Source organism: Anabas testudineus, chromosome 14 (genome assembly GCF_900324465.2).
Source record: "Anabas testudineus chromosome 14, fAnaTes1.2, whole genome shotgun sequence".
Taxonomy (NCBI): Eukaryota; Metazoa; Chordata; class Actinopteri; order Anabantiformes; family Anabantidae; genus Anabas; species Anabas testudineus.
In genome coordinates, this window is record NC_046623.1 from 2062085 (window position 1) to 2075683 (window position 13599).

The 13599-nt window shown below is 39.0% G+C and overlaps 1 protein-coding gene across 1 annotated transcript; it reads right to left on the reverse strand.

Moving 5' to 3' along the window:
* Window positions 1-1826: 1826 nt before the first annotated feature.
* cfap58 (cilia and flagella associated protein 58) lies at window positions 1827-9500 on the reverse strand. Its single transcript, XM_026372207.1, has 18 exons — window positions 9430-9500; window positions 8742-9011; window positions 8498-8646; window positions 8254-8404; window positions 7665-7859; window positions 7227-7364; window positions 6558-6717; window positions 6193-6275; window positions 5762-5953; window positions 5500-5661; window positions 4760-4906; window positions 4469-4609; window positions 4166-4389; window positions 3525-3633; window positions 3315-3419; window positions 3047-3166; window positions 2563-2687; window positions 1827-2445 (listed from the first exon to the last, which is right to left on the reverse strand). The coding sequence occupies exons 1-18, from the start codon at window positions 9433-9435 to the stop codon at window positions 2331-2333; spliced, it is 2592 nt and encodes an 863-aa protein (XP_026227992.1). The 5' UTR covers window positions 9436-9500; the 3' UTR covers window positions 1827-2330.
* Between the last annotated feature and the right edge of the window lie 4099 nt (window positions 9501-13599).

A 13599-nucleotide genomic window follows, 5' to 3' on the forward strand; every position in this document is an offset into this window, starting at 1 on the left:
CTTTAAAATAAAAAAAATGTACATGAACGTATGAACTTAGCCACTCATCATTAAAACTAAAACAAGAAAACAAGTTAGATAACAACTATAAAATACATTTTTAAATAAATACATAAGTTCCTTGATGCTAACATTAGGTATACAGACTTTACTTTAAATGTTAACATACAATCCATGCACATATACTGTATGTTAAAAATGTAAAATGATCACTGTGCTTTAAAATCTGCATAATCCCTGGTTTCAGTTTGTGGTCAAACTCAAAGCCTCAGCTGTCAGAGTATGAACAGACATGTTATTATCACACCCAGAGTGCACTCAGACTGTCACATATCTTTGGAGCCTGGAACATGAGCAGATTTGACAGATTAAACTCTTTATAGCTTGATGTTCTGGTTTGAGAGGAACGAGAAAAATAAGCAGTGAGCATGTGTTTCAGTGAGGACAGCGGTGATGATGCTTTCACAGCCCAACATCTGTGACTCTACTAATAGATCGGTTATATTTACTCCATGCTGTTGATTAGCACCTGAAAATTATCAGGGAAAGGAAAATGTGTTTTTTCTTCCTGAAATAGATCCCAGCATTTTAGAAACTGGCAAGCAGATCTGGAAAGGCAAAGACAAAGACTGATTCACTGAACACATGACGTCAGTTCACAGGAGGAGCTGCTCCCACCTACTCAGTTGGACACTATGTTAAAAATAAAACAAAATCCCAATCACAGAGCACACACTACATATTTAACACAAGCACGCACTGTGTTTGAACACACAGTATAACAGAGTGTGTCGTGTACATACACATCCTCCATCACCAGTGTGAAACACAACTTGGCGACATCATGGCCGGCCAGCCAACTAACACAAACTTCGTTAAGCAGCTGCTTCTCGTCCACGCAGCAAGAAGGAGAAAAGGAAGAATGGAGATCTGGCCTGTGGGAGGCCTCCCCGTTACTACGGCTGCACGGCTTACAAAGCCCAGCTCTGCACGGACGCTGGTTGCCATGGTTATGGTGTAGTGTACTGTCAGGAATTACTCCACAAGCAACGGAGGAGAATGAGGAGGAGATGACTCTCATTTGTCCATTTCAACCACTGTAAACAGTGTTTGCTCTTTCTAGTTGGGTCTAATATACAGTAGCTCATGGGCTGATGATTCTGTGTTTAGATAGAAAGCAGCTGCTTTTCTTTTTTTTTTGTTTATATAAATTTTCAGGTCCACAGTGTTGGTGTAAGACTTTAATAACTAACATTACATTTACTGAAGTACTGTACCTAAATATAATGTGAGGTACTCGGAGTATTTCCGTTTCACCACCGTTTGGTTTTATTAAGCATTGATTTAATAAAAGTCTAACTTTGGTCTTCATGCAGTTGCTTGGGCAGTCATAAACATCAACAACAAATTCAATATTGTTCACTTAGTGGAGTAGTTGCACAGTAAATCATAGGCCATGTACATATGTCATGTTCTTGCACGTCAATATATTTAAATCTTTTTAAGTCTGTGCTTTGCTGACATCTAGTGGTGATTACTGGGACACTGTCAAAATCAACTAAGGGACAAACAGGTTTACTTCAAATTGCTGCATAAATGATAACCAAAGGAACTGAAGGACAGTGACTAATTTCTCCTGCAGTCCTTCAGTTAAATGGCTTTAGAACTTTGTTCTTTTTCAGCTATTGATCCATAACCTGGAGCTATAGTCTTCAATTTGCATCATCTCTTTATTACATATTTGTAGTAAATATAAATCTGACGAGACTTAGTTTACATCTCAAGTAAATATGTACTTAATAGTAAAAAGGAAAAATGCTCTCAAAGTGCTTTATACGTCAATACAAACAAAGCAAATACTCACACTGACTTACTTCAAACAGTAAGATTGCTAAAAGAAAAAACACAGTCCATAATGATGCTGCAGCACAGTCAACACAGCTCAATGTATTTAATTTACTCCAGTACTGTTTAAAAGTACTTTCAATTCTACATCCCACTGTGTTTTAGGCTACAAGGAGTAGGAAGGTTTCTAGAAGTTTTGGACTTTACATTAAAAATAGATCATAAAATAATAAAGAATAATAAAATAAAATGAACTTTGATGTCTTTATTGAGAACAATCATAAAATAAGTATGTGAACCCTTTGAATAAAAACCTCCAAAAAGTTACTTGGAGTCAGGCATTAACATATCCGGAGTCTTTTTAAGAAAATGTGTGGAGTAGAGCTACTTCGACTGACACTGAAAGAGTTTGAGTTTGCTCCGCACAAGAAGAGTACTCATTTGTGAGCCATGCCAAGAGGAGTGCGAATTCCATAAAACATTGATCACTGTCTTTTGGCAGGGTTGTCGATCCTGAAGCCTCCTCCAGTGAAGTGAGGTTTGCTGCTCAGCTGGGGCAAGGGTTCCAGCTGCTCCACTTTGGTCTTGCTCCTCTGCTCACTGAGGGGACACACAGGACCCAACTGTCACATGTCCACTGCATCACATAATGCACATTTTATACTCCTCACTATTACTCAGTGTTATTGTTGAGACAAACCAGTATATTTACGTCACCTGTGCAGCTTTTTCTGACTGAGGTACTTTTTCTTGATGTTTGCCAGCTCGTTGGCCAGTCTCTGGTTCTCACTTTTGTACTCATTCATCTTTGAGTCGAGCATTCTCAGCTCCGCTATTAACACCTGTAAAATCATAAAAAGCACATGTGTATGTAGAGTTAAATAATGCATTGTGATGTATTTGTGGAGATCAAATAAACATGTCCTTTTTAGACTGTCTGTACAGAAACATACTGTATCATACATTAGAATGTATGAGTTGTTTCTTTGATATATTATATTATTTTTATAGTATAATTTATTATAATTTTTTTTTATGGAGATAAAGACAGACATAGTTTATCTGGGAAAACCAGGATCTTGTGGAGTCAAATACAAAAATGAGAAAACGTCTCAGAGAGTATAACAATAAACAAAAAATTGGAAATGCTTGGACTGGCAGTAAACAGGTGTGTGGAATGATACTACTGAGGATTAGGAACCTTGAGCTTTTTGGTTCTCTCTCTGATGGTCCACTGGCACTGTTGGAGCTGCTCAGCTGCCTCTGGACCAGGCTGCCGGGCTAGAATGTGCTTCAGCTCCACATACAGCTTCTCCTTTTCCTTGGTGGAGACATGAGGAGAACAAATATTTTACATAGGGAATAGAGGGTTGTAGGTTAAAAGGAGGATGAATGATGAGTACCTGTCAACAAGGGTGAGACTAAGAAGCCTGTGTGTACACAATGAGGAGAGAGTGTTAAGCTCTTACCTGTAATAAGAGTTCATGTTCCTCCAGCTCTTGGGTTTTGGTGATGAGTCGTTTCTGTAAAGACTGAATCTTCTGAATGAGTTCATATTTGCCGGGGTCACTGCCCTGAAAGGGAGAGTCAGTCAGAGAATGTGTTGAGGTAGAAAAATGCAGCAGGTAGACGCTGTGATGGCTCCAAGTTAACCCCACAGACACTCATTAGTGAGTCACCTCCAGCCGTCTCCATCGGTGAATGTTGATGGGCTTCAGTTGTTCCTCGAGGACACTGTTTCTCGTCCTTTCTCTAAGCAGCTCCCTCTGCAGGTGGAACAGCTCTCGCCTGCAACACAGCTAATCATTTGGATTGCACACAGCACTTAAACAAAACTACATAAAACAGGAAGAAAAATAGTTAAATATGTTTCACCAACCGTGAGAAGACATACTGCATATTACATATGGCTAGAAAGTGGTGCCCTAACATCTCTGGACGTGTCATGAGCCAAAGTGGATTGACTGCTTCAGAATGGTTTCCTACAAGATACTAGGTTCAGCATCCCAGAATCTGTGTCTCTGTTATTTTGGTTTGCTGAGTTATTTAAAATAAAGTAAAATGAAAAATCAAAAGCAAGATGCTATTCTAAATGGGGAATTAAGAAGAGTGGGTCACAATCCTCAGATTCAACTTATTCCTGAGAAAGTTCTAAACAAATTGACTACCTGGGAAGTTTTTTAAAAGGGGTTTATTTCTATCTCTTACCTGAATCTCTCTTCACCTTGCTCTCTACCCTGCTCTCTGCTCTCAGTGCTCCACATTCTCCTCTGTTCTCTTTATCCTGCCCACACTGTCTTCTCTGTTTTATTTCATATACCTCAGTTCCTCTGTGTTGGGTACAGTCTTGTCAAGGATGTTCTTCTTGCGCCGCAGCATTTTGATTTCCAGTTTGAGCAGGCGGATGTCCTCCATACGTTGGTTGTAGTGGAAGTCCCCCTTGCTCAGAATTGACTGCTGAATTTTTATCTTCTCATACAGCAGTGCACGTTCATCGTTGCGCCGCAGCAGCTGTTTCCCCAGGTTGTCCCGCTCCCTGATCACCTTTACAGAGATTTCACCAATGAATAATCAGACACTATTCTGTCACGGGATGTCTTTTCTCATTCACCTCCTTCTTTACCTGTTCCAGTTGTTTCTTCTGTTGGATCTGCTCAGCATCAGCATCAGCTATAACCTTTTGCAGTTTTTGCTGTTCTGCCTTTTGACTGTCAAGATGCTGCTTTGCTTCTTCGAGCTGCTGCTTACTAACCTGCAGCTCCCCCTGCAGAGGACACAGAAGACACAGTAGGTACTGAAGGCAAACATGAAGAAGACATCCATAAACATGTATTTATTTGTATGTAAAAGATTTTCTTTTCATTATTAAAGTGACTAAAAGGATTAAATACTACCACTTTAAATGATGATGCACCTTTAGGGCTTCATTATCCTTCTCCAAGCGCTTGTACTCCTGCTGTTCCTTGACAAGTGCCTGCTCCTTACCAGTGATCTCATCTCTCAGTCGAGTGACCTGGTTGTTCATGGTCTTCATCTTCCTCTTCTTCTCTGCAATTTCCTCCTGAAGCAGAGGGAGATGGTGGAAAGAGGGAAAGAAAGACGTACAGAAGTGCACATTTAGCCTCAGTCATTGTTTACAACCAAACAATACATAATGTTAAGGAACTGCAGAAACAAATTAAAATACGCAAAAGTAATCCAAACGTTGTGTCATGTATCAATTCAGGAAATCACTTTTGTACTTGCAAAACAAATACAATCAAGCCAATGCAACCTTAATTTATAAACAACAAAAAGAGTTAAAATATAAAATTAGAAGTATATACTCCCCCCAAAAGTATTGAAAAAGTGAGGCCAGTTCATTTTTTTTTACATCTGGAACAGATACACAACTTAGAACTTAACACCTTTAGGTGGCTGTGGCTCAATAGGTAGAGCAGTTGTCTGCCAATCATAGGATTGGTGGTTTGATTCCCAGTGTCCTTGGTGAGTCAGGTCAGCTGCATAGCAGCTCTGCCATTGATGTGTGTGTGTGTGTGTGTGTGTGTGTGTGTGAATTGGTGAATGAGATGCAGTGTAAAGTGCTTTGAGTACCAGTTAGGTTTAAATGCAGACCATTTACCATTTACCATGACAGGAAGAAGTGACTCGTACCTGAGCATCAATGAGGTTTTTGCTGTAGAGGTTCCTCTCAGACACAACAGACTCCAACAGGTGCTCTTGCTGTTTGAGTTTGCACTCTGCTTCTGTGACTTTCTTCCTCCAGTCAAATATCTCCATCTCTCTGACTTCAACATCATTCATTTTTTGTTGCACCTGTGAAAGAACCACATAGAAAGGTAATGGTTTAGTATAAAAAAAATATATAATAATTATAATAAAAACTCTATTAAGCTAATTAATCAGCATTGCCTGCCTTATGCATGAGGCTACTGGTCTCATTGATGTAGCGGTCCCGTTCTTTCTCCAGCTGTTGGATGATCTTGCGCTGCTTCTGAGCTTCCTGGCGGTATCCACTGATCTCATGTTCCAAGGTCTTCTTGTCCTGCTCGAGGAGCTTCACAAGGTTCTGCTGTTTCTCAGTTGACTGGGTAGCTTTGATCATGTTCTACCGATGGCAAATTTAGCACATGCACCAAATGCAGTCAGTAAGTGAACATGAATTCTTTTTAAAGTATTATATAATATAGTTATATACTAGGTTTCTTGTTTGGAAGCAGTAATTGTGGTTTACAACACATTTATTTTGTACTACTGTATAAAAACTAGGAGACAATTGTGAGCTTATGAGAACAAGAATGCAGGGCAAAAAATAACTTGTGGGTGTAGAAGCAGCACATACAGTACCTTGTTTAACATGTCTCTCTCTCGAATCAACTCATCTATGGCTTTCTTGTCAGTTTCAACTTGCTTTTGGGAAGATTCAAGATCTAAAGGGGTGAAAGGGACAATTAAAGTTTATGCCTTAGTAAATCACAGAAGAGATGAAGAAAAACATCACTGTGTCATTTCATGTTCTCCTCTCAGTTACAGTATCACATAGAGCTGCTGCTGCAGCTCCAGCCCCCCATACAGTACTTCACTCCTAAGGCCTATATTAACTACATGTAATAGTGCATCTTTAGCTTTTCTGTCCCACCTTTCACTCTGACGATAGCATTTGCAGAACTGACACAATTAAAAACATGATTCTCGGCAGCTGCTATTCTTACCTTTCTCCAGACCAGTAATCTGAGCTTTCAGCGTTTCCCTCTGCACATCCACATCAGCTTTCTGTTCCTCCATCTGGTGGAACTTCTTCTGGATAGCTTCTCTCGTCTTTGTTTGTTTGGCTATCTCCTGACGCATCTGGCTCACTTCCTCTTCTCGCATCTGGCAGGTGGGGTTGTGTAAAGCATTAGACAGAGGTAACATGTAGGAGAAAGAGTTTTAAAAAAAAGGGAGTGAATAACATTTATTAGTGCCCAAATGTGGTCTGCCCTCTCTCTCCCCTCAGATCATTGTTTCAGAGAACAAAAAGAAAGAGAGTAGGGTTCAGTTCATGAGACTTAGTTTTTGACTTGCTCAGTAAATGATCTACTGTTGAAGCAGTGCTCTCTTGTGGTTCAACAGAATCTTTATCTACAGACAATGATCTCAGACAATGCTGAGAAATGTGATCTTTATTTCCACCTTGTATGCCATCAATGGTCACAGTGTTGATACAGAGTATTATTAGGACATTTCCAGATAGTATTCGTTCTGCTTTAAAATATAAAATTACTATGGCCTTTTTTTCAAGGTGAGATACTTGGTGAAAGTGCCTAACTACAAAACATACAGACATAAGTGGGGCTCAAATGTATGCACTGTATGTGTGTGTAAGCAGACTAACATGTTACCTTGAGCTCATTTGTGATTTGCTGATTTTCTAAAGACAGATGTTCTTTGGTTGATGAAAGCTGCTCATACTCATGTTGCAGCTTGGCTTTCTTCACCTGGACCTGCTCCAGCTCCCTGGTGGATCGTTCATTTAAGATCTGTCACAGTCGAGGAAGGGAATGTGTCAATTGCACAGGTTTGCTTGTATTAATTTCATACTGCAGCAATATACACAGGTTTTATACAGTTAACTATCCTAGACAACAAAACATGCACTGACATGACTGATGCCAAGACACAGTGAAGCTGTTTTGGATTCTGACAATATTGGCAATACAGTTCATATCTAACCCAAATTTCAGAGTGTGTGGAAAATGGATGAATATTTATACAATGCATAAATACACCTACACAAACATATGGTACAGCATAAGGAGCACAACTACACCATTATTAACCTTTAGTTCTTTCAGCTGCTGCTCCAGTCTCTGTTGCTCCTCTTTGCCCCTTTGGCCCTGCAGATTCAGAGCTTTAATTTCCCCCATCTTGGACTCCATATCAATGTGCAGCTGCTTCACCTCTTTGTCCAGCTTTTCCTTCAGCCTCATTTCCCGGGAAATCTCATTCTGCTGTACCTGGAGTTCCTGTTGGAGCTGGGGTTTAGGCACACAAGAAGCAGCACGTTGGCCTCAGAAATAGATTTAAGAAGAGAGTATTCCTCCCAGCATTCACTGCTCCACCACAGGTAGCAAATAAAATAACAATAGATATGTCAAATAGCCCAGTTTATCAGTATATTTAATTTGGAATGATGAACAGTTTAAATAAAGAGTTTCTTTTCCAGTTTAAGAAAAAGGGTAGTGGTTTCCTTTTTGTGCTATAGTAGTGTTTTTGACAAAGTGCATAATACTGTAGCTCATGTCCTATATTACAAATAAGATATTGCCTGTGTGTCTCCCAATGATATAAGCATGTGACATTTAATGTGAATTACATCAGAAGACAGTTTTTTGTCAATGAGAAATCCCCCACAATGCACATACATACCTGAGAAATACTCTCAAAGGCACTGTCTCGTTGAGCCTCTATCTCCTGATGCGTTGCAGTGGCCTTGTTTAGTTTTTCTCTCAGACCCTCCGTGGTTGTCAGCAGTTCATCTCTTTCCTTTGTCAACTCCTCGTTCATTTTCAGTAGATCACTGAAAAACGGATTGGTTCCATTCAATTCAACATTTTCACTATGCCATCATATAAATTGTTTAGAGTTATAAGAAGGAGGACAAATGGCTCACCTCTGCTCTTGGTCCTTAGAGGAGCCGCTTTGTTGGTCAGCTATTTTTGTCAAGTTGGCAACTTCTTCTGTCAAATATCTGATGGTCTCTTTGTCACTCTTCTCTTTATCGTGAGCAGCATCAACCATTTTCCAAGCTTTATCCAGCTCCTACAGTGCCGGCAAACAACATTTATGACAAAAACATGTTAACACTCAACGTGCTACATTGTGCACTAGCCTCTAATGGCATGGTAGTAATGTACCCTCTTTAATGAAGCAATTGTTGACTCATCTTCTTGTGACAATTTCAGGGCAGCTGCAACTTTAGTGGAAGTGGAGACAATCTCAGCATTCAGCTCCCTGCACTTGGACATCAGTCTCTTCTCATTCTCCCTGGACTTCTTCAGAGCATGGATGAGCTTCTCGTACTCCACCCGGACCCTGTCCATGCTCTTGTCTCCAACCAGCTCATTGAGGACCATCTGGAACTCCTCCAGAGACTCGAAAGAGTCCTCTCCTGCAGGGCCTGCGTCCTGATAATACAGCAAAGCCACAGACTCTCTCAGTGTAATGAACTAACACAAGCCAGGAAGCCAGGAACTCCATTACACATGTAATGTAGTAATGAGTAATATAAATACTTCACATAGCATTACTATGTTGACATAAAGTTTTGACTTTAAAGTTTTGTATTTGAACCCTTCACTTATAAAATGTATTTAAATGTATGCAAACTATCGTAGTAAAATGTAAAATGTAGTAACGTAAGGCGCATAACTATAACTTGACAATAGCAAACATGCTAATAAAACACGTCAGCTTTGGCAAATTTCAACAACTTTAACCATATTTAGTTAACACTAGTTGACGACAACTACATGTCAACTGACGGTAAATGAACGTTATATTAACATCAATGTTCAGATATCTTCCAAACAAAAAACACTTTACCTCCATTCTGTTAGCTAAATGAAAAGTCACTAGTTAATTCGTGCGTAGTTGCTGGAGTGTACCGACAGGGCTGTTGACATTGGTTGCTAAGCAATTGCTGATCTCGCGAGAAAAGGAGCCGCCTCCGCAGCGGGGTTCGAGACAAGGACGTCACTGAAGTCTCATCCAATCAGTGAACAGCACAGGTTATAGTGAGAGGACTACCTCCAGCAGGGATCAATCAGCTTTTAAAGAATAATCTCTAAATTCTATTAATTTATCAACTCTTTTGCAACACAACACAAAGGTTCACAAAAGGTTTAAAGCCATTGTTCATTTGTTCAACGTATTCTGCTCTGGCCCAGTATTATAGTATATATAAGTTAGTAACTATGTTAAATCATAATAAAAAGAACGGTGCAATACATGTTGAATACAAGGTTTTTTATCCATCTATACCGTCTCCACTCAGCAGGATTTTAACATGCTCCACACACAGGCACAACACATGCATTTTAATTCTGACATAGCTCATGAGACATCAGTGTAAGCCTGTGTCGTTAGAGTGACTGCAGGGTGCAACAATATGCAAAGCATGTTTTTTCTCCATGTAATACCAATATGGCTTAAGGAGATGCTATTCTAAGGACCTGTAGTTGCTACAACACATATTAAAGCAGGACTATTTTAAGAAAAAACTGAGCACCTATCAGTGCTTCAATATCTGTTTGTCCTTGTAATTCTCTGGTTTACAGACAATTAAAACATATAAACAATATACATTTCTTATTTCTTATAATCAGCCAAGCATTTTTATATATTATTATTAATTCATTTCCAGCACAGGCAAGAAAAACACACCTCATGCTTGCAGCTGCTACTTTGAGCATGCTGTAATGCTCAGTGTTCATGCTGATATGTTAATGTTTAGCAGGTATAGCATGCTTCCACTTGGACTAACTGCACAACATAGGTGTGCAGATAGGCCTTGACTGGTCTGTAGTGTTCACCTATTTTTTCTACTAATCTAAATGTTGGTGGCCATTTCTGGTCCATGCTAGTGTTTCTGCATGCTTTTCACTTTTTACATATTAGAACTTTTTCTAACTTAGCATAACTATTTTGCACAGGATATTTATTTTAGTATTTTCATTCCAATTATTAGTTTCTCAGTGTCTTTTAATAATCTATTGTCTTTTAATCTTTTATTCCTACAGGGCAATCTGCCCATTAGAAGATAAACAGCTGTCTGAACAATAGGAGTAAAATACTTTACTTTAAATGTGAAGTGCATCAAATGATGAGGTCTGTTTTGCTCAATAACGTGAGAAGTCGTCTTAGAAAATTTAAACATTTTAATAAATAAAAACCGATGTAATATACACCATTGTGAGTATACAACTACAACAAGCATACCAAGACATTTGAGATACAAAAAACTGACAGCTCAATTTAGTAGCTTTAAAAGCTTCAATTTTTAGGAAGATTGGAGGGGTCGGGGGTGGGGGGTGAGCAGGAATTACAACAGCCATACATTTGTGTTAGTGGTTGTGCCAACAAATATAAAAAGCATCATGAGCGCTGACTTCTCAGAAATGGAAAAAAAAACAGTAAATAAAAATAGTTACATAACTATCTGGACTAAGGTTTTCCATGAAGAGACATTTTGAGGTACTGAGTTGTCTACGCATGTAACTAACAGTGAACACGCTCACACACTTGTTGTTTCCCACCACGTCATACAAACAAAAACCTTTAAAAATCAAGTACAGTATTTACGTCAGTCCAGTTCTACATATTTCAGGAAGACTGAACAATTATGAGACAACAAGTTCACTTTGTTCTTCCACTTGTATTGCATTTTGGGAAGGAAAATCTGTTTCATGGAACTCGTACGTACAGTTGCAAGAAAAAGTATGTGAACCTTTTGGAATTTCATGGTTTTCTGCATTGTTTTGTCATAAAATGTGATCTAATCTTCATCTAAGTAAAGAGTATTAACATATATAATGCCAAATGCCAAATTATGAGAACAACCATAAAAACCTCATAGTGCTAGAAGACAAAGTATAGTCAAAAGTAGTCAGGTGCGACATGTAGCTCAGTTGGTAGAACAGTCATCTATAAACCCCAGGGTTGGTGGTTTGACTCTTATCTCCTCCTGGCCACATGTTAAGGGGGCCTTGGACAAGACACCAACACCCCACAGTAGCTGTTCATACAACAATTTCCCAGAGGGGATCAATAAAGTATGTCATTCATTAATACCTGGAGTCTTTAAGTCATTAAGAAAATTAGTTTGGAGGCGTGGACTAGAGCTACGACTCACAAAAACTATTCAAGCGTTTTAAATTTGCTCTGCACAAGAACACTGTGCTTATGTGAGCCATGCATCGCCAAAAGGAGCTTTCAGAGGATCTACAATCAAGAATTTATGATTTCCATGAAGCTGGAAAGAAAACTGATGTCAAAGAATTTAGAAACTCACCAGTCTACAGTTAGACAAACTATCTACAAATGGAGACACTTGGCTACTCTACCAAGAAGTGGGCGGCCAGTCAAAATGATCCCAAGAGCACAACACTAATCAATGGTGTAAAGAAGCAACCCCAAGAGACAGCCAAAGATTTAAAGCTGGCTAACATCTGTGTTCATGAGTCTACAATAAGTAAAACATTAAACAAGCAGGGTGTCTATAGCAGGACACCATGAAGGAAGCTGCTGCTTATTAAAAAGAACATTGCTGCACTCTTGATGAGATTAAAGATTGAACTATTTGGAAAGGACACACAGCACTACATCTGGCATAAAACGGTCACTGAATATCATCATAAAAACATCATCCAAGTCAAATAGTATGGTGGAGGAAACATCATGATTTGGGCCTGCTTTGATGCATCAGGGCTTGGCCAGCTTGCAAGTCAGAGCCCAGACCTCAACCCAATAAAGAGGCTATGGAACGGCTTTAAGAGAGTCACACCCATGTGAAGTCCAAAGAATATGACAGAGCTAAAGCAGTTCTGTCAGAAAGAATGGGCTAAAATTCCTCCTAAATGATGTTCAGCTGTCATACTTTTTCCACTATCACTATAAAGTTTTTTATGGTTGTTCTCAATAAAAACAAGATAGATCAGAATTTCTTTATGTTATTATTTTAGGCACATTACATTTGTTAATATTTTTGACTTAGATAAAGATCAGATCACATTTTATGACAAATTAAAACAAAAAAACACCATTGTTTTAAGGTTCAAAGGTTCACATACATTTCTTGCCAATGTAAATGTACATTTCTCATCAGTAGGTGAGTGTTTGCAGCAAACTTTTAAAGTAGCTTTAAACAGCATCTTTATGAGTCAATATTTAGATGCTTTCTCTAGACTTTGAGCATAGTTTCACACTGCAGGTCCTTTGAGAGTGTACAAGCTTTTGCATTTTTAGTTGCAATAGAACCAACTATTAACTTGAAAGTGAATGGAAGTCTTACCTGACCCGATAGAAAGACTATACACAGAAGTGTCTAACATAAATACCATATCAAAAGTCATAGTGAGCATATCTGATCAATCAGCACCAAAACATGATGTGTGGATACTATCTGCAACGCCCAACACGTCAGAGTTTGAAGCACGGTAAAGTTCAGACTGAACTGAAGAAGAAAATCGTAAACTCAGTCCCAAGAAAATCATCATGACGTGCATGAATTTAAATGAAAAATTTCCTTGCTTTCCAATTTGTCACTCAATATGTTCTCAGTCATGTCTGAACTGCGTATTCCCTGAATTAACAGCAGTCGACGTAAACTGTTTTGGAAACACATGACCGAAGCAGGTCAAATGATGAGTCACTGGCCAAACGGTACTGTCAATCCTCCGCTCCACTACACTACAGTACTCAACAGTACAGTACAGGATTGTGTAGCTACATTTCGTCTGAAGCAAGGAAATAACTAACTTAAAAAAAGCACCACAGATGTTGACTTTTCTTTTTTTTTTTGTCTTTTTAATTAGCACCAGTTGTTAGAATGTATATGATGTGTTTTTGGCAATGTACAGCACTGAACTGAATGTCTGGAGAAACTTGTAGCAGCTGCTGTATTGCTCAGCCTCCACTTTCAAGCGAAAGGCGAGAGAACGTTCACTGCATCAACTTGTGCATGCATTTGTTCGTAACCCAGAAACAATCGATTGG